This window comes from Phacochoerus africanus, chromosome 2 (genome assembly GCF_016906955.1).
Source record: "Phacochoerus africanus isolate WHEZ1 chromosome 2, ROS_Pafr_v1, whole genome shotgun sequence".
Classification (NCBI taxonomy): Eukaryota; Metazoa; Chordata; class Mammalia; order Artiodactyla; family Suidae; genus Phacochoerus; species Phacochoerus africanus.
Genome location: NC_062545.1, coordinates 43,611,687 through 43,639,478, shown reverse-complemented (window position 1 = coordinate 43,639,478; position 27,792 = coordinate 43,611,687). Strand labels below are relative to the sequence as shown.

Genomic DNA, 27,792 nt, shown 5'->3' with positions numbered 1-27,792 from the left:
CCAGCAATCGAACCCAAGTCCTCATGGATACTAGTCAGGTTCATTACTGCTGAGCCACAATGGGAACTCCACAATCCAAGTTTATTTCTGAAATCAACTGGTAGCATCATGATTTGTATAAATCTGGTAACTGACAAAAAAAGAAGTAGGCCGCATTATAATCTTGCTTATCAAGTCTGCTCTTTTTCAATTTGCAGAGCTATAATGGAGCACAAGGAGCTGTTAAAGGTGCCCTGGGACTGGCAAATAGGTAAGGGGTTTGCTTACAGCAAAACCTAAGACGCTGTTTTTTAGTAAACTGGAGGAATAACATTTGGAGAGTAATTGGGGTGGCGGTGAGGCACAAACAAGGAAGGGATTTAGACTATAAGGGACAAAAGAAATGAAACCCCCTTGTCACTTTAGGGATTCTTACCCACGATAAGAGACTGAACTGTGTGATTCATAATGTTTCTTAATTGAGCCTCTGCCCATTATCATCTTCAAGATGCCATTAGGGTAGACACAGAAGTATGTTATTAGGTTAAAGACCAACTGGAAAGAAAGAATGCCTGAGGCAGTGGTGAGACATAAATGACAGCAATTTACTCTGGCCCAGAAACACAGAACTGATGTGATCATTAAAAAGTGGCACTTTAGTAAAGGGAAAAAAAAAAAAAAAAAGAACAAAAAGGCACACAAGAAAACAATGTAATGGGCATTCTGAGCCCATAAAAACCTTTCAGAGGGGAGCAGTTTGCACAAAAGAAATGGTTAATTGATCTCCAAATGGACTTGGTGGAAAATACCAGACGTGCTTTGAGCTACTTAATAGTCATCATCAGGGGCATCTAGATGCCACCTGTTTCAAAGGTTACTTTTCTCTAAAAAAAATTTAGGGCAAGGATTTAAGATCCTGAGTGATGCTCTAATAATGATCACACAGCAAGCCCTAGACAGGACTGACACTTAATACCCTTGGTCCTGAAGACAGCCCCTCAGGGTGTATACCAAGAGGCCTGTGTTCCAGCCATGAGCACAGAGCTCAGCTTAGGGAGGTCTTGGAGAATGTGTCCCCAATGAATGCAAATGGGGGTGAAAATACAGGCGTTCCCCACTCTAAAGCTGGCTGCTTGAGCTGTCTCCAGCTTATGTGAGCTTTCTTAGAACTTACAGCTTCAGTCAAATTCTGCTTCTCTGAGCAAGGACAACAGTAACATAAACCTCCCTGCACCCCTTTCTTACCCTCAACCCTGAGGCATTCAAGGTCGACTTGCTGCCAACAGAATTCCCTCTGAAGACACAGGGGAGCTACAGAATTGCGCATGACGCCCCTGGGGTTAGCTCTAGTGACTTCCAAGGGCTGACCAGCCCTTGTGTCTGTTACAGAGTCCTGCTACTTAATTTCTCTCGAGTTTTGCCATAAAACGATACAATTAGATGGAAATCAATAGAGAGAAGAGGCTGTGGGGAGGAGAGGGGGGCGGCTGGGAAAGGAAACCACTGCAGATTACAGCCACCTTTGCCTTTGTGATTCTCAGAGCCAGGATGTCACCCGGGCTTGGTAACGCTTCACGTGCAGTGGTCCATGTGTATAAATCAAGTTTATATTAATAGTAATAGCACTAATAAAACATAATTTGTCCTCTAATATGTGGATGTCGTGTGCATGTCCACCGAGGTTCTCTAACAATTCAGTGTTAGTTAAATGCGCCCACAAAAGGTAGTTTGATTCTGAGCCTTCGTACTGCCGTAATGTCAATCCCCTGTAGTCCAGGATGATGAAGGGTGGTGTAGAAAGAATACTTTGCAGAGCCATGCATTTAATTCCTGATTGGAATTGAGGCTAAAATGGTCTAGAAAAGGAACCCAGTATTTATCCTTTACTTTCTAAAGCACAGAGAAAGGTTGAGGTGGTTTTTTTGTTTGTTTTTTTAATACCAGAGTTTCCTTTGTCCTCATACCTCATCCTGACCTACTACAAGGTTCTATTGCTTATATGCTCTAGGCATATAAAATCCAGGGAATAAATGTTTATTAAATGATCTAATGAATGAATGACAAGCACAGGAGATGGATCTGCCATGCCCTATCTCATCTTACAAAGTTATAGACAAAAGGGAAGTGATAGAGACAGCGACAGGAGGTTTAGGCTCTGCATTGCACTTTCTTTCTGGGAAGTCAGGAGATGGCGTACCAGCTCCTGCAAGTTATGGACGCTAGAAGCAAGGAGACATGGAGGGGACCACTTAGAGCACCCCCACACTCTGTGGGGAGTCACCCAAGAGTGCCAGGCTCTGACCACTGTGTTTTGGTGCTGAGCTCCCAGCCTCTTAGTTAAGAGACCAAATTCTAAGACTCTCTTCATCTCCCACCATGTGTCAATGCATCTCTCTCCCTTCCCTCTCTCCACATGAGTAATCCCCATCAGTCTCTTGGATAGCTCCTATGGTAGCCATTTCATCAAAATTTTTTCAGTGGAGTAAGTGGGATAATAAATATGTTTTATATTTTCTGGACTTGGAAAGCATTTTTTAAAACAGATTCTGTTATTTTCTTATAAAAATCGGCCAATTGCAAGCTCCAAAGAGTTTTTAAAAGCAGGAAGACAACAGTTGTTGATGCCATTTGTTTATTTGTTTTACTTTACTGAACAGAAAGACTGGGTTAGGTGATGTAATCATCAGACTCAAGTGAAATGTGGGACGGAATGGAGCTACAATATCCTCCCATGGAGCAGGCGTGTTCGGGTCACAGTCAGAAATGTAATAACTAGCTTAAGCATTCTCTTTACCCCATTTGCCATGTTGTGTTGAAAGGTGTGAGAACAAGTGTTAGCTGGGGTGCAGGGCCCGTGGCAGAGGAAGGAAAATCTGCGGTGCGTGGGCCTGGTTCATGGCAAGCTGGGGCTTTATTTTTCTTGTCCTAGGTGTTGCTTGCTTTGGTTTTGGTTTTTTCTGGAGGCGAAAACAAGAGATTTGACCTTTCTCTGGGATCACAGAGCAAAAAGGAGCTTAAAGATCATTAAGAATACATGGTTTCTTTCTTTCCCATGTTGAGCTGGAGGCCTAGAGCATCCAGGCCACTTCTCTGGGCTCACAGCTGCCTGTGGTGGGACTAATTTGCCCTCTCTGAGCAACTTCCCCAACCTAATGTGTTTGTCCTGAGAAACCATCCTACCTAACCTCTATTTTTAATAGTGAAAAATAATATTTTAGGGAGTTCCCTTCGTGGCTCAGCAGTTAACAAACCCAACTAGTATCCATGAGAACGCAGGTTCAATCTCTGGCCTAGCACAGTGGGTTAAGGATCTGGCATTGCCCTGAGCTGTGGTGTAGGTCGAAAATACAGCTCGGATCTGGCATTGCTGTGGCTGTGGTGTAGGCTGGCAGCTGTAGCTCTGATTCGACTCCTAGCCTGGGAACCTCCATATGCTGTGGATATGGCCCCCAAAAGCAAAATAATAATAATAATAATGATAATGATAATATTTTAAAAATCAAGTCTAGTCAAAGGAAGGTGAACACTAGTGGGATCGAAAAGAAAGTGGTGAGAGAAAACATGCAGTGTACACAGGCAAACTATACACATGTATAGATGCCGTATCTATCATATGTAAATATATATAGCATGTTGTATATCGTGTATATATGATGTATTGTGTATATATCATATATAAAATGAGTTGTTCATTGCAGTAAAATAGGATGCTCCACTCAAGCCTTACTTCTCTTCAAAATAGACAACATGGCTTAGTGGTATGTGCCGGAATTTAAAATCGAGCAGCCTGAGTGACCTGAGGGCATGCTACTCGACCTCTGCATGCTGGCCTTTTGCCTGTTACTCACAGATATGTTTCTTACCCTTATTCTGCTCTGCATTACAGAGGCTGAGCCATGCAAACGGTACTTCCGGTACAGCCTTGTTAACTGGCTTCCAGCTAAGTTTGGCCAATGGGAGGCAGCAGAAGGAGATTGGAGGGTGGGAGGAAGAAGGAAACCAGGTTGCGTCTCCCTGTTTCAGGTCAGGCCTCTAGAAATGGTTCAGTGTCCTCTTGAGATTATACCTCTGCTGGGCCTCCCTGACTTAGGACGACCTCTGGTAACATGACCTCCTCCCTGGATCGCTTTGGCTCCAGCAGGGTGAATAATTTACTGCTCTTGCTAATGCCTGGATTACCTCACCCTGTTTCCTCATTATCCACTCAAGCCCCTTTGTAATCTGTGCTCCATATTATATTTTCTCTATTGATCCTGGTGTGGACTGGTTTTTTTGGGGGGGGGGAGAGTGGCTACTGATACAGTCTATAAGCCTGTTTCCTCACATGTGTAAAGAAGATAACAATAGCAATGGTGTTATTCTGTCATGGAGATTAATTAATGTCTATAAAGTACATGACACATAGCAAGTGCTCAGTCAACATTAGCTGACAGTATTCTTTCCAATTTCTTTAGCTTAAATCTCTTTGGTACAGAGCTACCAAATTCTGTCTTTAATGAGAGAGAAAACATTTCAAATAAGACATGGTTGGAGTTCCCTCATGGCCTAGGAGTTAACAATCTGGCATTGTCCCTACTGTGGCATGGGTTCAGTCCCTGGCCCAGGAATTTCCTCATGCCACAAGCGTGGCCAGAAAAATGGTTATATATATACTTTGTAAATGTAGTTATTGCAGCCATTAACCATTATGTGGTTGTAATGTGGTTGTAAAAAGTAATTTAGTTTGTTTGCCCACATTAATAAACTGTTTGAAAACCCCACATGGACAGCAAGTTGTGTCTTCAGAGGCATCACTAACATCCCTCAACTACCTAGTGACCATCTAGGAAAAACAAATCAGCAAATTGCAGTAATATTGCATTCCCATTCTCAGCTTCATCATGTGTGCATTTGGCTGACTGCTTTGCTCACAAAACAGGATATTCATACACAAAAACATTGGATGACCCAGCAGGGCGATTAACTGTAATGGTGTCTATATCCCATGCCCTTATTTTAATTTTTGCAATTTTTAAGAATAGGTTTAGAATGTTTAAGTTTGAAGCATCCCAACGTAGTCTGATGAGTAGAATGAAACTCCACTTGTAGATCTATTTTCCTGCACTCCTTGGCTCACCAATTTGCTTGTAAAGTCATACCTCTTCTCCGAGCCTGCCAATTATATATCCATTCCCTACAGGACAGATCCTTTTGGATGATGTACAAGCATCTAAAACTTAATATGTTCAGAATGGATCTTTCTATTTCCCCTGAGAACCTGGTTCTCCTGCTCAGTTCTCTCCATCTCAGTAAATGACACCATAATTCACCCAGTTTCTAAATTAGCCAGAACCCATTGAGCCCATGGATATGCTTGATGCTATCCCTTTTCTCACTTCCTACATCCAACCGACCAGCAGGGTGTGCTGAGTCTTCACAGAGTGGCCACTTCACTTCATCTGCACAGCCACTGTGAGCAAAGCCACCAGCACCTCTTGCTTGGGCTGAGACCACACACTCCTCACTGGGCTCCTCACATGCTTCTCCCTCAGTCCTTTCTCTGCATAGTAGTCAAAGTCATCTTTTAGGAATGTAGATCTGACGTTAGCCACCTGCTACAAACTCCTCATTGGCTTCTCATTACAACTAGAATAAGATAACCTGTTTCTTTCTAAGACTTACAAGGCCCCACATAATCCAAATCCTGTTTAATTTTCCAATCTCCTCTCTTATCACCGCCTCACTCTGTTCATGCTGCTTAGATATTCTGGCTTCTGGCAGCTCCTGGAACTCACCTGGCCCCATCCCTACACAGGGTCTTTTCATTTATTGATCTCCCTGCCTAAAATATTTGTCCCCTGGCTCTACCATGGCAATCTCCTTTTAGACCTTCAGGTAAATGCTGCCTCCACAAAGAAGCCTTACCTGGTCACCCTTCCTAAAGCAAGCCACTTGCCATTCCCCGTAGGAACCCTTTTCTTCTTTCAAGCCACTAATGTTAACTTTAAGCTTCTGGTCTATCCTGTTGTCCATTGCACTGCTAGCCCATAGCAGAGTCCTCAGGGCATAGTAGGTACTCAGTGAATACATGATTGAATAATTGAGTGACTGTAAAACATCAGATCTCACATGTGAGAAGCCACAGTGTGCTAGGTAAGATGATGGGAGGGTTGGAGTCTGGAACTCTCTAGCTCAATCACTTATAATCTAAATTTGTGATGCCCTCAAAAAACTGAATTAATTTTTATGTCTTTTCTCATATTAACCATAGGTTGATACTGCATTTCTAGTCACTTGATTAAAAAGAAAATGAATTATAAGTAGCAGGAAACCCAAGTACAGGAAAATTGATCACTTTCAGGGAATTAACTTCTGCTGGAGAGTCAAAAGCCGTCTGACCTTGCTACGACGAGTCTTCACGAGAGGACTCGAATGTATTACTGAATGAGAAAAGTGGTTATTCCATTTTCCTCCTAGGGCATTTCCACCACACTAGAGGGGGCTGTTGTACTGAGTTTGCTTACTTAATGTTCAAAATAAAATTTTTATATAGACTTGACATGGCTTTCCTTGAACTTAAGATCAGAAACATATAGAATAATGATTCACACCCTTAAATGGGAAAACCAAATTTCTCTTTGGAGGGATCACTGGTCTTCATAGTCAATGGGACTAAGTGTCCAATACCTACCAAATCCTCAGGATTCAGAGGAAGTAATTGTCACAGCCCAAATCAGACATGTGTAATCAAGGATTCCTTTGGAAAGGTTGGATATTTTGTTGTATTAAAATGTCCGAAGATCCACTGAGTTGTATTAGTTGTGCTTATTCTATGCTTTATTCTTTCATGGTCAAGAAATGAGCTTTTTTTTTTTCTACCTTTGTGTTGTATCAACATCTAGGAAATGATAAACCAAACTCTAGATTTAGCCAAACTCCTGATCGAGACCCAGTGAAATTGTGTACTTATGGAATTGTGTATCTAGTTATAATTAGAGAGAGAGAAAGAAAATTTTAGAGGATGAGGGACGTAGCATTTTAAGGGCATCTTTTTCCTTTTCATCTGTTTTGAAAAACCTAATTCTTTGATAGTCTACAAGGCATTTACCTATTTATTTAGAGACCAGCACAGCCTCCCTGTGACAGCCCACCTAATGCTAGGAAAAGTAATGGTGGAATAGGACTCTGTGTGTTGGGGGCAGGGCTGAGCAGGATTCTCAAGTCTGGGAGAAATTGACAGGTCATCTCGGGTCCAAGCAATGAAGCGGTCTGCCCAAGGTCACACGGTTAGGATTCCAGGTCAGTACTCTGACTTAAGCCACATCTTCTTGGCACATAAGCCCTTCCATCTTAAGGACTATGGGGTTATTCATCGTTGTGAGCAATACATGATACCAAGCAATTTTGTTCCTATGTTGCAAATAAAAAAGAAATGAAGAAGGGGGAGGGAGTGGGATGGACTGGGAATCTGGGATTAATAGATGCAAACTATTGCATTTGGAATGGATAAGCAATGAGGTCCTGATGTATAGCCCAGGGAACTTTATCTAGTCACTTGTGATGGAGCATGATGGAGGATAATGTGAGAAAAAGAATGTATATGTATATGTGTGACTGGGTCACTTTGCTGTAGAGTAGAAATTGACAGAACACTATAAACCAACTATGATGGAAAAAATAAAAATCATTATAAAAAAAAAGAAATGAAGAAAGTTTTAAAAGACGTGGGTACTAGAAGTTAATTATAGCACAGCTGGAAATAGAATTCAGAGGCCCTGACCCTATCTTCTGACTGTAGCCATTAAAAAACACTCCTTCTCAGAAAAAGCAAAACATCAGATATGTATGAGAATTATAAAGGTATTTTTCCACATGCAGATTTTCACGTTTTATTTTATGTGTTAGCTATGTCTCATCCTATGATAAGCATCAATTAATAGAGTAAAAGAAAAACTCCTATGTGAGAGATAAAGGTGGGGGTGGGGTGGGGGGGGCTCTGTTCCCCTTCCTTCACCCACTGCGGACACACAGAGGCCCTGGTGGAGGCTGTGACGTTGCCTCTCTTTCCTCTCCCCCCAGGACTGCTCTACGTTGGCTTCAGTGCCTGCATGTTTGGTCTCTACAGTTTCATGCCAGTGGTCATAAAGAAAACCAGTGCCACTTCAGTCAACCTCTCCCTGCTCACCGCAGATCTGTACAGCTTGTTCTGCGGATTGTTTCTCTTCCACTACAAGGTAAGTTGAGCCAGTGCTTCTTTCTGAAGACCACTCTTTGGAGGAAAGAACACACACAGGAAAGAAGGCTCTGCCATGCAACTGTCCCGATTTTGCGTCAAGAAGGAGGAATGCACCTTTATGTGCTAACCTCTACGATCTGGGTATTCACATTCCTCCTGTAAGAGGCAGCATTTTGCCGTAAGAGAATGGTAACTACAGACATTTGATAATGGAAGATAAGAAACAGCCCTAGAGGGAAGGGCTTTCGAATAATGGGGGCCAGTGTTTCTGACACCACTCACCCCAGAAGCTACTGTTTTTCCAGCTTAAAGCTAGGAAGATTTGTACAGTTCCCAAACTATAACTGCCAAGTGGATTCTGCCACAGCCACCAGAAAAGCGTGTTCTCATTGGAGGAAAGACAGTTCCTACAGTTTCTGTTTGGCATATATTTTCATAGAAATATGAATGGAAAATGCTAGTGCATTCACAATAGTTTCTTTACTCAAAGATTGGGGTTTAAAGGAATGTAAAGAGATACTATGAAGTATTTGTAGTTACTATATCAGGCCCAAAGAAAAGAAGACACTATTTAGTCCAAAGATGGTCATCTCTTCAACTGTAAGACTCTACCCACAGCCTTACCCAAGGCAGGCATGACTCATAGGTTATGCCCCACTGAGATGTGCTATCAGATGCTGTCCTTTATACACGACACTTACTGATTCATTAGCAATTGACTAGAATTGGTATGTGAGAAGAAACCTGCCTGCCATTCCTCAACTTGTCCTATAAGATAAGGGTCAGTGGGGACTATAATTAGTGTGAGAAAGGACAAGTATGGGGTATCTAAACAGATAAGACCAAACCAGGACAGGCAAAAGAAGAGGTAAAAGAGAAGAGGCATTATCCTGGCCACTTCAGGCCGAGTGCTTCACCAGTGGTATTACAGTTAATGTCACCATCTCATGGGTGTGGCCAGCTAATAGGACACCTATTAGCTGTGGGCAGGGCATCTTCAACCAGGTCACATGGGGTTTGGAGGTTCCCAGGGATGTGCTGAGCTGGCAAGAGTGTGTGCTTGAGATGACCAGAAGCAAGGCAGCAGAAGGGAATAATGAGAAATATTACTCTGCTAAGCCAAAATCATAGCCAACAAACAGACTAAGAAGAGCAGTCATGGGTAGAAAAGAGATTACAAACAAGGTTGGCAGCTGGAAGGCCCAGAAGCAAATCTGGAATATGAGGGGTGGAGAAAGTGGCCATAGCAGCAGACAAAGCTAAGGTGCTAGGTCCCTGTTTTACATGGAACCTCCTGCCCAGTGTGGTGGCCAAAATCACAGCTCATTTTTAGTCAGGTCATTTGTATTTTATTACTGAGTTACAGTATCTCTTTATATATGTTGGATAGCAGACCCTTATCAGATATATTTACAGAAAATATTTACAAATATTGTCTCTCACAATATTATGGTTGTCATTTAATTTTCTTGATAGTATCCTTGGAAGTACAAAAGTTTTTAATTTCGATGAATTCCAATTGATCTATCTGGTATATTTTTAAAACCATGGAAGGAACCAATTCAAGCCCAGGTGGCCTTTGGGCCATCAAGTCCTCCCTGGTGGTTCCCGCCTCCACTCCTCCCCAGGGCTGCTTGGTGATGACTGCTAGTTGTCCTGAATTGTGTGCTCTCAGGAGGTGGTTAAAAGTCACAGCCTAAGGAAGAGAAGATTCAATTCAGGTCGGGGCATCTTTAAATGTTTGGAGAGTATAGCGTGGAAGAGCATTTAAGCCAGGACCCCTCAATCTTGACTGCATATTGGAATCACCTCTGAAGAGTTTCTAAAATACTGATGCTTGGGCGCTCCTCTCACTGATTCTGTTTTAAGTGGTCCAGGTGGAGGTTGGACATTAGATTTTTAAAGACCCCTTAGTTGATCCTAGTATGTAGCCGGAATTGAGAGCCACTGGCTTAGACTTTTTTTTAAATTTACTTTATTGAAGTACACTTGCTTTACAATGTTCTGTTAATTTCTGCTTTGTAGCAAAGTGATTCAGATTATATATACCCTTTTTTGCGTTCTTTTTCATTAAGGTTTTTTTTTTGGTTTTTGTTCGTTTGTTTCTGTCCTTTTAGGGCCACACCAGCAGCATATGAAAGTTCCCAGGTTAGGGGTCAAATAAGAGCTGTGGCTGCTGGCCTACACCACAGCCACAGCAACCCGGGATCTGAGCTGCATCTGTAACCTACACCACAGCTCTCAGCAACGCCGGATCCTTAACCCACTGAGTGAGGCCAGGGATTGAACCTGTGTCCTCATGGATACTAGTCAGATTCATTTCTGCTGAGCCATAACAGGAAGTCTTCCATTATAGTTTATCACAGGATATTGAATACAGTTTCCTGGGCTATACAGTAGGACCATGTTGTTTATCCATTCTATATATAATAGTTTGCATCTGCTAATCCCAAACTCCTAATCCATTCCTCTCCCATCCTTCCTCCCCCTTAGCAATCACAAGCCTATTTTCTATGTGGTTCAGACTTATTTTATGTGGCTGCAAGCAGGTGGCACAAGGACCAAGGAGTGAAGGTTATAAGCATATAGAGAAATAGAAAGAAACTTTGTTAACAGTGAGTCATCCTAAAGTGAATAGATTGTCTTCGGAGTTCCCCTCACCTCTCAGAAGGAAGCCACACAAGAATGTGAGAAGGATAATGTGGAGGGGACTCATGCTTCAGTACTGAGGATCAACCACTTGATTTTACTACAGTGTGCAGTTAGAGTTTATTCTTCCACTTAACCACAAGGTCTTTACCGTAAACATTGGTCTGGTTATAAATATCTGCAAGTTTAGAGAGGAGTACTCTTTGCTCACAGATGTTGCTTACCCAGGCAGAACTAAATGATTAAATGAGGCTCTCCTGCCTAACATTGATTATTTGCTTTTTCTCACTTTCCATCCTTGGAAGAAATCCCTTCCCTTCCCCACCTGTCAGTCCACTGTCTGCAGCTTCTCCGCCTCTTGTGCTGATTGCCGTGCTGACTGGGCAGTAAAGCCCCAGATCCCAAGGAAGCAAATGACCTAATTCTGAATTAAGCTATCTACACAGTATAGTGCTTTTGAAAACTAATTTTACAAGACTTTTGAGAAATGGTTCTATATTTCCGTTCTTTATTATCTAACAACACTATTGAATCCAGAGCGTTAAATCTATAGCAATTCATAGGATATGAGCTTTATTGGGCCTCAGAGACCCACCCTAAAACCAAACCCAGGAAGAGATTTACATGGTAGGTTTTCAAGTTGATTATGTGTTGGCTTTTCAAGGTCAAAGCTTGATCAGTTATGAGTTCTGTCCCCTTATTTATTGTACAAAGACACTTTTAAAATGGAAAGGTATTAGTTTCCTTTGGCTGCTATAACAGATAACCACATGCTTAGTCACTTAAAACCACACAGATTTGTTATCTTACAGTATTGGAGGTCAGAAGTCTCACTGGGTTAAAGTCAAGTGTTAGCAGAGCTCTGTAGCTTCTGGAGGCTCAAAGAAAGAATCTGTTTCCTTACCCTTTCCAGCTTCTGGAGGCTGCCTGCTTCCTTGGCTTGTGGCCCCTGGTTCTGTCTTCAAAGCCATCAGGGTAGCATCTTCAAATCTGACTCTGCCATCCCTGCTACCCTCTTATAAGGACTCATGGGATGATATGGGGCCCACCCAGATAATCCAGGAGAATCTTACCACCTCAAAAATGCTTAACTTAATCACACTTGCAAAGTCCGTTAGTATGTAAGGTAGCATATTCGTAGGTCTCAGGAATTATTATGTGAACATTTTGCAGAAGCCATTATTCTGCCTACCCCAGGAAATCCATTAATCATTTACACCAAGACAAATAAGGGTGGGTTGGCTCCAAGCTGGGCCAGCTGGTCTCGTGGATGTGCTCTTCAGAAGCTCTGTCTAGGTAATGAAGACATTCTCTACTTACACACACTGTGCTCTGAATTTCCCAACTTCTTTTTAAAGTAGTTATGGTTACCTGCTAATATATGACTTTAACAAAGAAAACACTGTCAGGTGATGAGAAGAATTGGGATGGGAAGACTACTTCAGTATCTGCTGTGTGAAACATGGACTGAGCAGTCTGCATTGGACTGCAAAGTCAAAGGAGCCTGCATTGAAACTGTGGCTTCTCCTTACTATTCAAGTGCTTTGAACCAGTTATTTATTCTCTCCAAACTTTGAGGTAGTGAGACTTGCCTTATGGAGTTTTTGAAGGGTTTAGATAATTTGTAAATGGCGAACAGTGGTGATGCCTTTCTCTTATTGAACATATAGTTCAGGATTAGTAATCCTTATCTCATTTTGGTTTTAGGATACTACTCTTATTTACTTTAAGATTTTGTAACTAGGTTGTAGCTTTTAACAACTTCATGTGTTTTCTCTTAGTGTTTGTTTGAAAAGGCAACACTTCAGACTCATGCATAAAAATTTTAGAAATGTTAACAGTCATTTTTAGCTGAATTCCTTGATTCCTTAATTGCTTAAAATTGAATTTTTAGATGATAGCCATAAATTTTTAAAAATTCAAGGGTTAAATACAATTCCGATCTTTCTTTCACTACATGCTATCATGTGCTAAACATTCTTCAGGAAAAAAGCAGCCAGTGTTGAATATGTGAGATATTCCCTTTTGCCTGGCATTTAAAATAGAAAATGGCTTACTTCACACATTTTGCTATTACCTTTTCAAGGCTTACTGTTACCATAGAATTGTAATGCTAAAGTTCTTCTAATTTCATAAGAAGTGATTTTTTTTTGTGGCTTTGTCAAAATAAATAAGAAATTGATAGAAAAATGAACACTGTGAAGATCCCTCCAAGTCCTTTTAAACAGTCCACTTAGGCCATTGGCTTATCTGGTCCCCCATGTGGGACAGCCTGAAACCAGGTGATCGTACTGGAAGAGTAATATTTTAGGAAGTAAAGGCTCCATGAAACTTGTACACTTATATCAGGAAGATGTTTTAACCCTCCAAATATTCACTACTGGGGTAAAAAAAAAAAAAAAGAGGTAGAGAGAGATTTCAAAATCATTTGTCCAAAAAGGTCACTTTAGCTCTTCTGGTTATATGATTCATATGAATATTTTAGAACTTTTTTAAAAGAAATTTTTAGAACTCCATGTGTTCATTAGAAAACATTCCACATGTTTTAGTCTCATTTTTATGCCAGATAATTGTTTTATCATTGCTGTGAGTTATTTTTGACAAATAATCAGAAAAGTGTCTTACATCGCCAGCTGTCTATTCTAGCAATCCAGATTACATCCTATGAAGACAGGTGTAGAGCTCGCTGACCCACCCTGACCCTCTATGTCAGCCACTAAAAATTACACCCCAAATGTGCCAGTTTCTCTCACTGGTTTTGTTGTTGTTGTTGTTATAGGTGATTTGGCAAGAAAAGTTCAATAAATCTGAATGTAGGGCTAATTTAATAATATACTGTTAGGCACTAAATTTAAAAGAACCTCACTCAGTAAATATTTATTTATTCTATGCCTGCAATGCTCCAGGCACTGTTTCAGTGCTTAACTCTTTATTTATAAATAAAGGTGACAAGAACATCAAAAATCGCCAGGCGGATTAATACAAAGGATGAGATTCCAAACCACTGAAACTTGAATAGACCAGCAATCTCAAACATCCTTACCATCTGGGTTTCACTGCCAGAGACTTTGCAGAGATTGCATCAAGAGTGGAATCTTTCATTAGCCATGGATCAGAATCTGCAGCCAAGCAACCCTGTTGATCCTATGCGACAGTGAGCAATTTCAGTAATGGAACTGCACTTGAAAAGCCAGGGCAGGCAGCCTTGGCCTGTGGCAGCCAGTGAGCATAAAGGAATACTGCACATCTTATTTATTAAAATACCCTCATAAGTAGCCAGTTATATTTCTTTTTGTAAAAACAGTATCTTAAAACAATGTGGATTTTAAGTTCATAATACCTAATGCAATTATAAATGAGAGATTTTAAAACTGACACTTAGCTTTTATGACTTTACATATCTTTTAAACTGTCACTGGTGGGTAGACAATTGGAGAAACTAACATCACTGAAGCCCCAGAGCATTTCATATGAAATACCAAGGTGTGGGAGCAATGAACGCTTGGACTTGGTTTCCTCCTGCCTGGAAACTCAGTACAGCGTCTTTGGAGGTTTCCATCGTGCTGAATTAGGGTAAGTGTTGCTGGCTTTCAGGGGTGGGAGGGAGGAACCCAAGCTCTTTCCATCTTGTCGCTCTGCCATCCTCTAGGGCAGGGATCAACAACTATGAACTGTGCGCCAGCCTCTATTTTTATAAATATAGTTATTGTGGAGAACAGCTATATCCATTTATTTATGTTATTCATGGCTGCTTTTTGCATTGAATAGTTGTGACAAAGGCCATGTGACCCACAAGCCTAAAATATTTACTCTCTAGCCCTTTGAGAAAAAGGCTGCCTGCGCCTGGGTTAGGCTCTTGGCATCCTCTTCAGGGCTCTCTGTGAAAGGGCCTGAGACTTTCCTGGGTGTGTCTGGAGTTAGGTACATAACCTCCTCCTCATTCTATTGGCCAGATCTCAGTCACATGACCACACCTAACTGCAGGGAGGCTGGGAAATGTAGTCAAGCTGTTTGTTCAGAAAGAAAAGAAAAGAGGTTTGGAGTTCCTGTCCTGGCGCTGTGGAAACAAATCCGACTAGGAACCATGAGATTGCGGGTTCAATCCCTGGGCTCGCTCAGTGGGTTAAGGATCCAGTGTTGCTGTGAGCTGTGGTGTAGGTCACAGACGCAGCTCCGATCTGGCCTTGCTGTGGCTCTGGCGTAGGCCGGCAGCAGCAGCTCCGATTAGACCTTCATATGCCGTGGGTGTGGCCCTAAAAAGATAAAAAGACAAAAAAAAAAGAAAGAAAGAAAGAAAAAAGAGGTTTAGTGAACTAACAACCAGTCTCTGCCACATTCGCAGTTTCCATTTACCAGCAATATTGGAAGGATTAGAGAATGTGAGGCAGGTCTAGAATTATAGTCATAAGTCAAAATTCCTTCTCCGAATCTATTCATTAACTCCACACCACAAACAGATATTCTGAATTCATATCATCAGGACAAGCTGTAAGGAAAAATGGAATGAGCCAGAAGTGTTGCAGAAGTTCAAATGGAAAGGCTTGAGGTTGGACTGGAATGTAGCCAGGAAAAACAGCTAGATGTCTTCCAGGAAAATGCATGGGATGTGTTTGTCATCAGGGTGCAGAGTCTGGCCCCTTCCTGCATACTCAGACACCTCATTTTGTCAGCAGGCCTGCATGGATCCATCTCCCATAGACCAAAATATTAATAACCCGAGCTCACTGAAATCAGAGCATCTGTTTGCTAAGATGAAGAACAAAGATTGGCTCAGACATTACAGGCTAAAGCTGAGACACCATCCTATGTATCTCCAGGGGCTACCATAGATGGGAGACTTTTTAAAACACTATGCTTAAAGTTTTGAGAGTTTTTATTTATTTCTATGAGAGATAATTCTTCATTTCCTGACTTCTCTTATACTGTTTTTATATTGTTGATTATTTTAATGGTTGACTTTTATCAATATAATCCCTACGGTTTTGAGGCCATATTTCCAGACTTAACTATACTTGCTATACCACCAGTCTCTGAAATGCAAGCTCCTCTTTTCTGAGTTCCTCATCCTGATGTACTTCTTATTTGTCTGGATTACATCACTGTTGGTATTGTCAGGAAGCAGAGCTGCTATGTGTGGTTATACAGGCTATCCATGGTGCAATTTGTCCATATATAAGGAATTTTTTCCAGCAGATGGTAGTCAAGTGCCTTGAAGAGGGGAGATTTTATAGTCACTGCAAAAGTGCCATGAGAGTAACAGTGAGTCTGTCAGAAAGTGTTCTTTGCTTCCTCAGAAACATTTCTTATATTTGTGTTCAAAGGATAACTTTTTCTTTTTCTGTCTTTTTAGGGCCACACCCGCGGCATATGGAAGTTCCCAAGCTAGGGGTCAAATTGGAGCTGTAGCTGCAGGCCTACACCACAGCCACAGCAATGCCAGGCAGAGCCTCAGCAGCTCAGGGCAATACTGGATACTTAATCCACCGAGCGTGGCCAGGAATCGAACCCGTGTCCTTATGGTTATTAGTCAGGTTCATTACTGCTGAGCCACAACAGGAACTCCACAAAGGCTAACTTTTTTAAGGCAACACTTTTTTTTTTCCCCTCAGAACCTTATAGCAATTGCTTTTTGTTTTTAAAAATTGAGCACTAGGAGTCCTGGTTGTGTCTCAGTGGGTTGTGTCTCAACTAGCATCCATGAAGATTCCTGGCCTTGCTCAGGTGGTTAAGGATCCAGCATTGCCGTGAACCATGGTGTACGTCGCAGACATGGCTAGGATCTGGCATTGCTGTGGCTGTGGTGTAGGCCGGCAACTGAAGCTCCAATTCAGCCCCCAGCCTGGGAACTGCCATGTGTCACGGGTGTGGCCCTAAAAATAAATAAATAAATAAATAAATAAATAAATATAAAATTTGTATACCGCACTCAGTCCTTTCCAATCTTTTGAGTGACTGGACTTTTATCATTAAGTAATTTGGATTTTTTTCTTTGCAAGAGTCTACTAGCATTAGCATTATACTCGCTGTTCTTTCTGTTTGAGAATGTCTCTGATGTCTTTAAACTTGTAGGTCAACCGAGTCTATGACCTATCCCACTCCCAGGGGTATAATTCCTTGGTGGCCTTGAACTGCTCCTTTGGTTCACCCAGAGGCCCAGGTAGTGGTGAGCCCTGATTCCCCGCTGCCTCCCTGAGGATGGGAGGAAGAGGGAAAGGGTTTCTATTTTGAGACTGTTTCCTTAACTTTTCCCTGAGTTTTCCTAATCACTGCTTAATCAGTCCTCTCCAAATTGGAGAGAAATTTGAAAGTATCATCACCAAAAAGTGAACACGGGTCTAAGGGCAGGTAGGATGGCAGAGTGGTCACAAGCCTGAGCCCAGGCCCTGGAGTCAGACCACCCAGCGTTTCAGCTTACCAGCATACTCCCTACCGAGGGGTCACTAACTTTTTTGTGCTGCCAGTCCCTTTGGCAGTCCAGTGAAGCCTGGAGATCCCTTTCTCAGTGTTTTTAAACGTCTGAAATAAAATATACAGCATTATAAAGCAAGCTGATTGTATTAAAATAAAGTTATCAAAATATTTTAAGTTTGATGATACAGTAATACACAAACCATAAGATCTGGAGACACATCTGATAACTACTGTCATTTCAGAGCAGTGATGAGTATAAGCAATATTTGGAGGGACCTGTGCAGCAATTGTAATGTGCTACAAAAATATATGTGATTTCTATTGGCCACAAGTCTAAGGTACAGCAACAGCAGTGTAGGTCATTGCTTCCATTTATGATGAAGAAATACTAAATGTTAACTTGAGGCCAGTGAAAATAAAAATCCAGGTTTCTTGTCCAGATTTCTAAGCCCCCTGAATTTTACACTAGAACCCCTGATGGTACCAGTTCTATAGACTTGGGCAAAAATTACTTAACTTTTCTCAAACTTAGTTTCCCAATCAGGCAAATGGGAGTTACAATAAAAATAGTGGACATTATATATGGTGGCATCAGGGTTCCTAATAGAAATGAAATAGTGCACGTAGATCACTTACTGCAACTGGCACAGTGAACATTCATTAAATAACGCCATTATTAAGGATGGTAGAAATCTGAGTGCTCATAGTTCATATTCTTCAATTAAAAGTGCTGGATAAATCATGTATTACTAAAACACTATGAACATTTGTTACTTTTGTAATCATGAAGCAAAGTTACTTTCAGTTCAAACACACAGAAAGCAAGCAATCCCCTCAAGTAAAAAGAAAGTCTAAATATGAATTTCTGCCATTGAAAACATGGGACAAAATTGAAACGAGACACTGATTAAAAGTTTCAAAGTAGTTTATTCTTGGTTTTAATTGACAAGTGTGAACAAAAAATTAAAGGGTTCCTCTGTGTCTGTTTTCCTCATTCTTTTTTGCATAACTAAAGCTCTTCACTCAGTCCCTTGCTAAGCACCACCTTAGTCCTCAGCTTAGTTTCTTTCTCTTTTAAATATACTTTGGGATGTGGTTTTAGTCTTTAAATAAATACATTGCAAACCATTCTGCAGGGCCTTGCATTTAGCAATGTAACTCAGTTCAACTTGAATGTAAATTTTGTTTACCAGTGTTGCTCACATCCAGTTCCTTCTTGGTGCTCCACAAAGCCAGGCATTTTCTTGCATTAGTGAAGCAGATTCCCACTGCTCTGGGGAAGTCTCAGTAGTTCCAGATTGTACTGGTGTTGTCTTGGTGCTCTAATCAGTCTCAGCTTTAAATAAAAGGACAGACGTTCTCTAAGAAGTAAGCACTGAGCTTCAGGTGAAGGGCCACGCATGTCTCCCTCTCTGTTGGATCCCTTGTCCCTGGTTCAGTGCCCAGCGCCATTGGTGTCCAGCAAGTATCTATTCAATGAAAGGTTTACTCTTACAAGAAACATTAAATGTTAAACTTCACTTTTCCAGACTAAACGTTATCTAGGAATTTTCACACAGAAAGTAAAAAGCTTTTGATCGATATGGACTCTATCTTTCAAGTTGATGATACCAGCTGAAAAGTTAAAAATTTAGATCCCACCATGGCAAATCACCATTTTGATTCATTCTCTGATTGAATTGATGAATTGCGTGGGGGAACATCTCAGGGAACATGGATATTAGAAAGCCAGTTCAATACCATAATAACTGTGGACATTGTCATGGGAGACTGGGAGAATGAAACCCACATCGAGGGTTGAAAAATTGCTAAGAAATTTATTCTGTTTACAGGAAAAAAATCATATCTAATATTCAGATTTATCATTCATAAGTCATCTCACAGTAAAATTGTGTAATGTCATTATCATATACTATATTTCTATATCTATATCTGTATTCATGGATGTGTCTCCATCCACAGGGGTCCCCAAACAATTCCATAAAAGACCAAATGACAGATATTCCAGGTTTTGCAGGCCAGCCAGTCTGTCACAAACGCTCAACTCTGCTGTGGACATGACTGCCTTCCAATAAAACTTTATTTTACAAAATCAGGCAGCTGCCAGATTTGTTAGTTCACGGACCCCTCATGCAGACTATAACTGTCCTTGCAAACTTTTCCCTCATCTTCAGCACCAGAAAACAACCATTTCCTCTGCAAAGTGAGTCACTAATAAAGCTGCTGAAAACACTGCACAAAATGATACAAATTTCTTTGCCCTTCAAGTGTGTGGACTTGTTTTCAAAGCTAATTGTAATCATGCCCCATCTGTTAGTTTTGTTAGAAGGATGTCGGTGGCATGCGTACAGTACAGTGAAATGTCTTCAGTTTATGGGTTTATCGTTTTCATTTTACATAAAGGAATGAGTGGGGAGCCAATGCAAAACAACAGCCCTGAGCTAAGAGGAAGGGTATTAAAGCCATAGCTTATAAAGAAGGGTGCGGCAGAGGCGTCTGGAGACAGGGAGCACGTTCTAAACTGATTTTATGCCTATAGTGTGGCCCAGAAGAAACAATAATATCAGATGATAAGAATAATATTATCAGATTAAGTTTCCAAAAATTATGTGTCTAGAAAAGAGGCTCCATTGTATATACATACAGATTAATTTGCCAGTAAATGTAGTCATTTCCAAGAGACACATCTTACAGCTTTGCGATTTCTCTCCATTGCTCTTAAAACTATATATTGAGAGAGATATATGGAGACATTTGGATGGGTATATCAGTTCATGGATGTCAAATTTAGGGGATACTTCTAGATTTTGTTTTAAAAATGTGTTTATATAATAGTACATAACCTAAATTTCACATTGTTTTCAAGTCTTAAGATATCAGATAAGTTAATTTTTTATAATAGGTCCAAAAAATTGGCAATTTGAAAGGGAAAAAAGAAACAAACAGTGTTTTTGAATGTCTGTCACATTTTTTATAGCACTTCATGGATGTCAAGTATTCTACAATCCTGGGACAATGTGATAATAATGGTATAAGACTTTATGATGGAATAAGCAGATATTCCGGGCCTAATGCCCATACTTCTCAGTGATATTCTGGAATTAAAAAGAGTGTTGAAGGCTATTTAAAAGAAAATGGCTGCTACTTATCAGGTACTATGGATGAAGAATGTCACCTGCCTTATCAGTAAACAAAGGATATTGTGGCTATTCAGCCATCAGCCACTGCAGCAAAGACTCTGCACAGTGAGGCAGATTCAGGCTGGAGAAAAACGGAATACTGGCCCTAGACAGTTAGGTGATATCAAAGGAATGATTTCCATAAGTCCAAACTCTAGCATCTTCCCAAACACAGAAAAGTGCTAAATTCATTAACTTGAGATGTTTATTTTTTTCTTTAATTAGCAGAAATCTTTTGATTTCTTCCTGATTAGTTTTTGCAAAGTCCCTGTATATCCTGGGCTCCTCCCTTACCTCTTCGGAACATGCCCTCACAGCTGTCAGAGAGCTTGTCCCCTGGGTTAAAGTCCTCAGAAAGTTCTCCATGTAGAACATAATTCTCAACCTTAAGGTAGTGAATTTTTTTCAGTCGACAGTACCAGATTTCTTACTTAGAAAAAAAATTTGATTAGCCATTGAAACCATAATATGATTTCTTCCTTGACAGCCGCCACATCAAGATTTTCTTCCTTTCTTCCTTCCTTCCTTCCTCCCTCCCTTCCTTCCTCCCTCCCTCCCTCTCTCTCTCCCTCTCTCTCTCTTTCTTTCCTTTTTAGGGCTGCACCCACAGCATATAGAGGGTTCCCAGGCTAGGGGTCTAATTTGAACTACAGCTGCCAGCCTACACCACAGCTCACAGCAACGCCAGATCCTTAACCCACTGAGTGAGGCCAGGGATCGAACCTGCAACCTCATGGTTCCTAGTCAGATTCGTTTCTGCTGCGCCACAATGGGAACTCCAAGATATTCTTTAAAATAAATTACTTGTCCATGTAATTCATTTTTCTGTCTTTCCCACCACCACCAGGTACATTGAGAGAAGGAAATGAGAAATTCCAATGTGGTTGCAGGAGAACTCATTTTTCATTTTGTCAAGGGGTTGCCCCATATTGCAACTGGGATAGTATTTCTTAATGATTGTTAAATCCTCTGAGTTGAGAAAGAACAGCTTCCAAAGTCATCAATAATCCATTAACATTGTTCCAAGATATGTTGAATGAAGTTGATACCCCCTCCGCCCCATACAGTAAGAGCTATGGATTGCTCTAGAAGCTTGAATATGGGGAATGGAAGAAACAGAAAGAATGACATTGCAGTGCAGTTAACCAAACAGTTAGGAGATGGGAAGAGGATTGAGTGGAGTGTCAAGGTCTCTGGGGATTGTGTCAGCTGTCGCTGTAAGACAGAGCCGTAAATTCTCTCCTAAACCTGCCCACACCTCCTGCGTCCTCAGCTCCAAGTCGTTCATCATGATGCTCCATGCTTCTCTGAGGGGTCAGTTTTCTGAGAATGAAATAACATGAAAATACATTGGAGGAAGTACACCACAGCTTTGTTTTCTAACTAAGATTATCGATCTTGATTTAGAATCATTATGAATTGTACTTTCCTAAATATGGTTCTCACCTTAGAACACTTCTCAGGTTGCCAGAAAGGAAACCAAGGGAGAAATGAGAGAACTTTCTAGGTTACGTATTCGTGGGAATTATGCCTCCAACATTACCCAGTGCGTGCTAGTACTATAGACGATGCTAAGAGTAAACCGTCTCCATTTAAAAAGGTGATATGTGACAAGAGGAGAGTAAATTCACCATGAGAAACACCAAGAAGAGAATCACCCTCAGAACAGGCAACTTCAGTAATTGAGATTCAGTCTTAATTTCTCTTTTCTTTACTCCCCACTTTTAATCCATCAGCAAATTCTATCGATCCTCCTCCAAAATAGATCTTCTGTTTCTGCTGCCATCATCTTGGTTCAGACCACCACCACCTCTCACTTAGACCATTTCAATAGCCTCCTCATCTTCCTGCCTCTACTTATTCCTCTCTACAAAGAATCACCCACCAGCGGCCAGAATGATCCTTTTAAAACACCAACCAGATTGTGCTCTCTTTGTCTGGATACACTTTACTGCTTTTTTCTCATTGCATTTTAAGCAACATTTAGGTGCCTGGCTGACCTCTCAGAGCTAAGTGCCTGTGTGGCTAAAGCTTCCACCTCCTCTCTTGACACTTGCCCACCATATGGTGCTTCAATATCTTCTTAGAACAGTGGGGGAATAATTATAGCTTCCTCATGAGTTATTAAGAATATGAATGATGTAAATTCCATCACACAGTGCCTGGTACAGAGAAAGCACTCGATTTCTGGATTACAATTTAGTGTTAGACATGAGCGACACTGGCTGTCCTTCCAGCCATGCCCTTTCCTCCTCAGGACCTTTGCCTTTCGCCTGGACTGCTCTTCCTCCAGCCCCTGCCATGGCTGCTGCTTCTGGTGCTCCAGGTCTCCACATGGGCCTCATCTTCAGAGAAGACTTCCTTCACTCTCTAGGTAGCTCCCACCAAGCTCTCTCATCATCCCCTTGACTCCTTCAGAGTGTTTCCCAAAATCGTATTGCTGATTAACCCCCCCAACTTAGCTTTAGTCTGTCTCTCGCAATAGAGTGGAAACTAGGAACAGAGTTATATCCATTTTATTTGTCACCGTATCCCCAGCACATGACACATAATAGGAACTCAGCAAGCATTTCTTGAATGGCTGGATGGTGAGGTAATAATTGGGGTCTTAGATCACAGCTAGGCTCAGTTATTGTATGAATAACTATTTACTGGGTCTATTAGTTTCATATGTCTGCTTTAACAGATTATCACAAACTTGGGTGGCTTAAAACAAACAAATGTATTCTCTCACAGTTCTGGGGCCAGAAGTTCAAAATCAGTTTCACTGGGCCAAGATTAGTGTTCAGCAGAGCCATGTTCCAACTGGAGGCTCTAGGGTAGAATCTGTTCTTTCCGCTCCCAGCTTTTGCGGCTGCCAGCATTCCTTGGCCTCTGGCTCTACCACTCCAGTCTGTGTGTGTGTGTCTGTGTGTGTGTGTGTGTGTGTGTGTAGCCTCACCTGTGGCATATGAATCGGACCCAGGCTAGGGTCTAATCAGAGCTGCAGCTGTCGGCCTACACCACAGCCACAGCAATACCAGATGCTAGCCATGTCTGCAACCTGCACTGCAGCTTATGGCAATGCCGATCCTTAACCCACTGAGAAGGCCAGGGATCGAACCTGAACCCTCATGTATACTATTTGGGTTCACTACCACTGAGCCACAAAGGGAACTCCCACCACTCCAGTCTTTAAGGCCAGCATCTTCCAATCTCTCTCTCTTCTGTCTTTATATCCTCTTCTTCTCTGTGGGTCTAAAACGTCCCTCTGCTCCCTCTTATAAGAGACATGTGATAGCATTCAGGGCCCACTCAAATAGCCTGGGTGTATTAGCCTGCTCAGGCTACCATAACAAAATATCATAGGCTGGGTGGCTTAAACAACAGAAATGTATTTGTCACACTTGGAAAGCTGGAAGGCAGAGATCAGGGTCCATCAGGGTTCCGTTTCTGATTAGGACTCTCTTCTGGGCTTGTAGGTAACTGCCCTCTCACATCTTCACATGGCCTCTCCTCCATGTGTACATGTGGGGGTGGGGAGAGAGCTCTCTGGTCTCTTTTTATAAGGACACTTATCCAACTTTATGACCTCATTTAACCTTAATTACTTCGGTAGAGGCCCCATCTCTAAATATAGACACATTGAGGATCATGGCTTCAATATAAAAATTTATTGGGGAGGGAGGTACACAGTTCAGTCCATAACACCCGGGATAATCTATTTCATCTTAATATCCTTAATCACTCTGAAAAGACCTTTCTTCCCAGATAGGGTCACTAACAATAACAGGTTCCAGGGATGAATTTGGGGGTCCTCTTTAATGCTTAGCACAATGAGGAAGCAAAAGGAATTCTAAGCTTACTTCCCTACTCATGGCTGCTCAAACATGATTTGTGTTGATGGGGAGTAGTTGCTCCATAGTATTAAACAAGGTAAAGAAGAATAGGAATTTATGAGGATTCCTGTGACTTATATAATCAACATTGTAAGACAACTCAAAATAAGTCCAGACACTGAGCCTATAAGCCAGGAGTTTATTATTTGCATTGCCAAAAAAACCTTCCTTTCCAGATGGATTGATTGTTGCACTCTTCTTAAGTTGCCAGTTCTATAAATACATTTGCAGTTCAACTTGACTCATGCTGAATCTTTTAGAAAGGGCTATTGAGGAAGGTTTTTATGTCTATCTTTGCTTTAGCATGTACCCCTTGTGATATAAAGATAACAGCATAGCTGACATTTATCGAACATTTACTTTGTGCCAAGCACTGCACCTAAAGTTTCATACATGTATTTCATTCAATGTGTACAACAGCCCCATATGGCTGTTATTACATTTCGTTAAATGATGAGTGATCAGAGGCATGGAGAAGTAAGGAACTTGTCCAAGACCACAGCAAGGAAGTGGCAAACAGATATGCATCCTGACTCCAGAGCTCATACTGTGAATCCCCGCTTGATATTGCCTGGAAAATATTATTAAACACTCCATTTCTAAAACTTGTTATGAAGGTTTAACGTCAGCATCTAGACCTTTAGTATAATGGATTTTGCATTATTAATTGTATCTGGGTTCTCCAGAGAAATAGAATCAATAGGGTGTGTGTGTGTGGGTGGGTGGGTGTGTGTGGGTGTGTGTGTGTGTGTCTCTATCTCTGTTTCTACGTAATCCTATCTTTATATCTTCCAATCTAGAGATAGTGAGAAATAGGAATAGATTTATTTTAAGGGAGTGGCATATGCAGTTGTAGAGGCGGGCAAGCTTGAGATCTGGAGGGCAGGCTGGCAAGCTGGAATCCCAGGGAACAGTCGGTATTGCAGTTTGAGTCCAAAGGCAGAATCCTGTCTTTCTCTGGGACCTCGTCTTTTTCTCTTAAGACCTTCACCTGATTAAAAGAAGCCTGTCTACACTCTAGAGGGTAACATGCTTTACTCAGCATCTACAGATTTAAATGTTAATTTCATCTAAAAAATAGCTTCACAGCATCAATCTAGACTGGTGTTTGACCAGTGTCTAGGTACTACGGCTCAACCAAGCTGACATGTGAAATTAACTATCACAAGTCTACATCTTCTCAGCTTGGCACACATATACACACCTCCTTAAATCATACTTAATCTCAAAATAAAGACAATAACAAGGTGGTACTTCTGCCCAGCATGATACCACTAGCCTGCGTACAACTGAAAACACACTAACCTTTTCCCTAGAAGAACATGCAAATGTCTTGGGGGATGTTCTTCATATCGTGCAACTTAAATTCTGTGATATAAAGTCAATATATCTTATATGATAAGGAGATAAGAGAAGCGACAAAACACAGATCTTTTATGCACACACACAAACATATTCATAACAAAGAAGCAGTAAATACTCATGACAATGATAGTTCTCATTTCTGTAACTGGTCGTGTTACTGTTGCTAATACTTCTAACTACCTTCTTCCAATACCCTTTCTGTATTCCACTTGTCATCAGCAAATACCTCAGCCAACCCTGTGTGGTTCTTTACCTGGTGGGGTGACCCAGCCTTCATTCCTGAAGAGTCTGGGCCGTGAATAATCCTGCCTGGATTGGGTTATTGAAGGTTTCCACTGACTTTGATCCCAGGACATGGTAATACCGAGAGATGTCTGGGAGATCTTCTGTATTCCAGACATACTCTTACCTCCATCATGAAGTAGCAGCCCAATTTCCCCTTGTAACCAAGGCCAACCACCCCAGCCAGCCCAGTGCCAAGAACTCCCTTCTCTCTCCGTTAAGTGAAAAGCATGAAGAGCCTGGTGTGGCTGGGGCTCTATCTTAACTTTCAGTTCAGTGGAGTCATTGCTGTGTCTCCTACTGGAAATGTTCCTCTCTTTGGAACGAAGACTTTTAGATCAGCAGGGCATGAGGCTGCAGGGACAGGAAGCACAATTTTACCAGTGGAGCATGAGGAAATAAATGATGCCACTCCCATTTCCATCTCTTGATTCCATTGTAATGGAACAGATGTTCTTTGAGGGGTATTGAGCTGCCATACTACCACTTCCATAAACTAAGTTCTTTCACCTGCTTTGAAATTCAGTCTCTTGCAAAATCACACCAGCCCAGTGTGCACCCCTCTGTTGTATGGAGGGAAAATAGAGCTCACTTGATGCAAGAGTCCAAACGTGGCAGTGAAGACTCACACACAAATGTTAGCCTTTTTTGCCTAGTGATAATGAGAACCACACGTGGAAAGAGGACATAAACGAGCCATCAAACAGCCGTTGTTGTAACTGAGACTGTAATTAAACATTCCTACAGACTAACCTCCTTTTATCCACTTCCAGCTTGGCTATTATGATCTTCTTTTACTGAACTACAGAGAATAGAAATCTGCCTGAATGAGGATTTCTATCAATTCATCAAACCCAGTGAAAATGTATATTTGTCATATAAAATTCAAATGGCAGAAATCCATTTTTAGCTCCTTGTTGCTGTACTCATGTGTGAAATTACCCACAGGGGAAGATATTTGCCTGTAAAAGAAACCTTATTGGCCTTAGATGTAATTGGCTGCAAAAATTATCCTGACAAATGAACTAGTGCGGTGGTAGGGTGTGGGGGGCACAGCCTTGCCCTGGGTGACAGCGTCAGGCCACAGAGAGGCAAGGGCCCTGGCAGCTGTTTCTAACAACATGATATTTGGAGGATAAGTTAGTTGTTTCCTAAATATTTAAATCTCCGCGATGCCTTGGTATCCTGATGCAGATAGAGAGACCATTTGGCATTTTGATTAAGGCACCCATTGATTTATGTTTTGTTTTGATTGATTAGCATGAATTTGGGATTACTTCTTCTCTCCTAACTGGAGAAAGAATGGGGAAGAAGGTGTGGAGCTCAGTTTTCTTAGTCCCTAAAAGCAACCGATTTTGGTCTCTGTCGGTAGACTGTGTGCCCTGCCCACATTTGGTATTTTCCACGCCATGACTTAGAAAAAAGAAATACTGTGGAGTTCCTGTCATGGCACATCGGAAACAATCCAACTAGGAACCGTGAACTTGCAGGTTCAATCCCTGGCCTCGCTCAGTGGGTTAAGGATCCAGCGTTGCCATGAGCTGTGGTGTAGTCGCAGACACGGCTCAGATCTGGCATTGCTGTGGCTGTAGTGCAGGCCGGCATCTGTGGCTCTGATTAGACCCCTAGCCTGGGAACCTCCATACGCCACGGGTGAGGCCCTGAAAAGACAAAATACGAAAAAAAAAAAAAAAAAAAAGAAAAGAAAAGAAAAAAGAAAAAGACATATTGCAATACCTAGCCACAGAGATGTAGCCCCTTTTTTTTCCTTAAAAAAAAAAATAAGAAGGAATGAGGGGAAAAAAAGGATGCAAGAGTAGGAGATGAAGCAATA

At 41.4% G+C, this 27,792-nt stretch overlaps 1 protein-coding gene across 1 annotated transcript in view; it reads left to right on the top strand.

Moving 5' to 3' along the window:
- Positions 1-27,792, top strand: part of SLC35F1 (solute carrier family 35 member F1) — a 412,817-nt gene that overhangs the window by 374,122 nt on the left and 10,903 nt on the right. The window contains exons 6-7 of the mRNA XM_047759683.1: positions 198-250; positions 8,038-8,192. Of these exons, the coding sequence (XP_047615639.1) occupies positions 198-250; positions 8,038-8,192 (208 nt within the window). The remainder of the gene's footprint in view (positions 1-197; positions 251-8,037; positions 8,193-27,792) is intronic.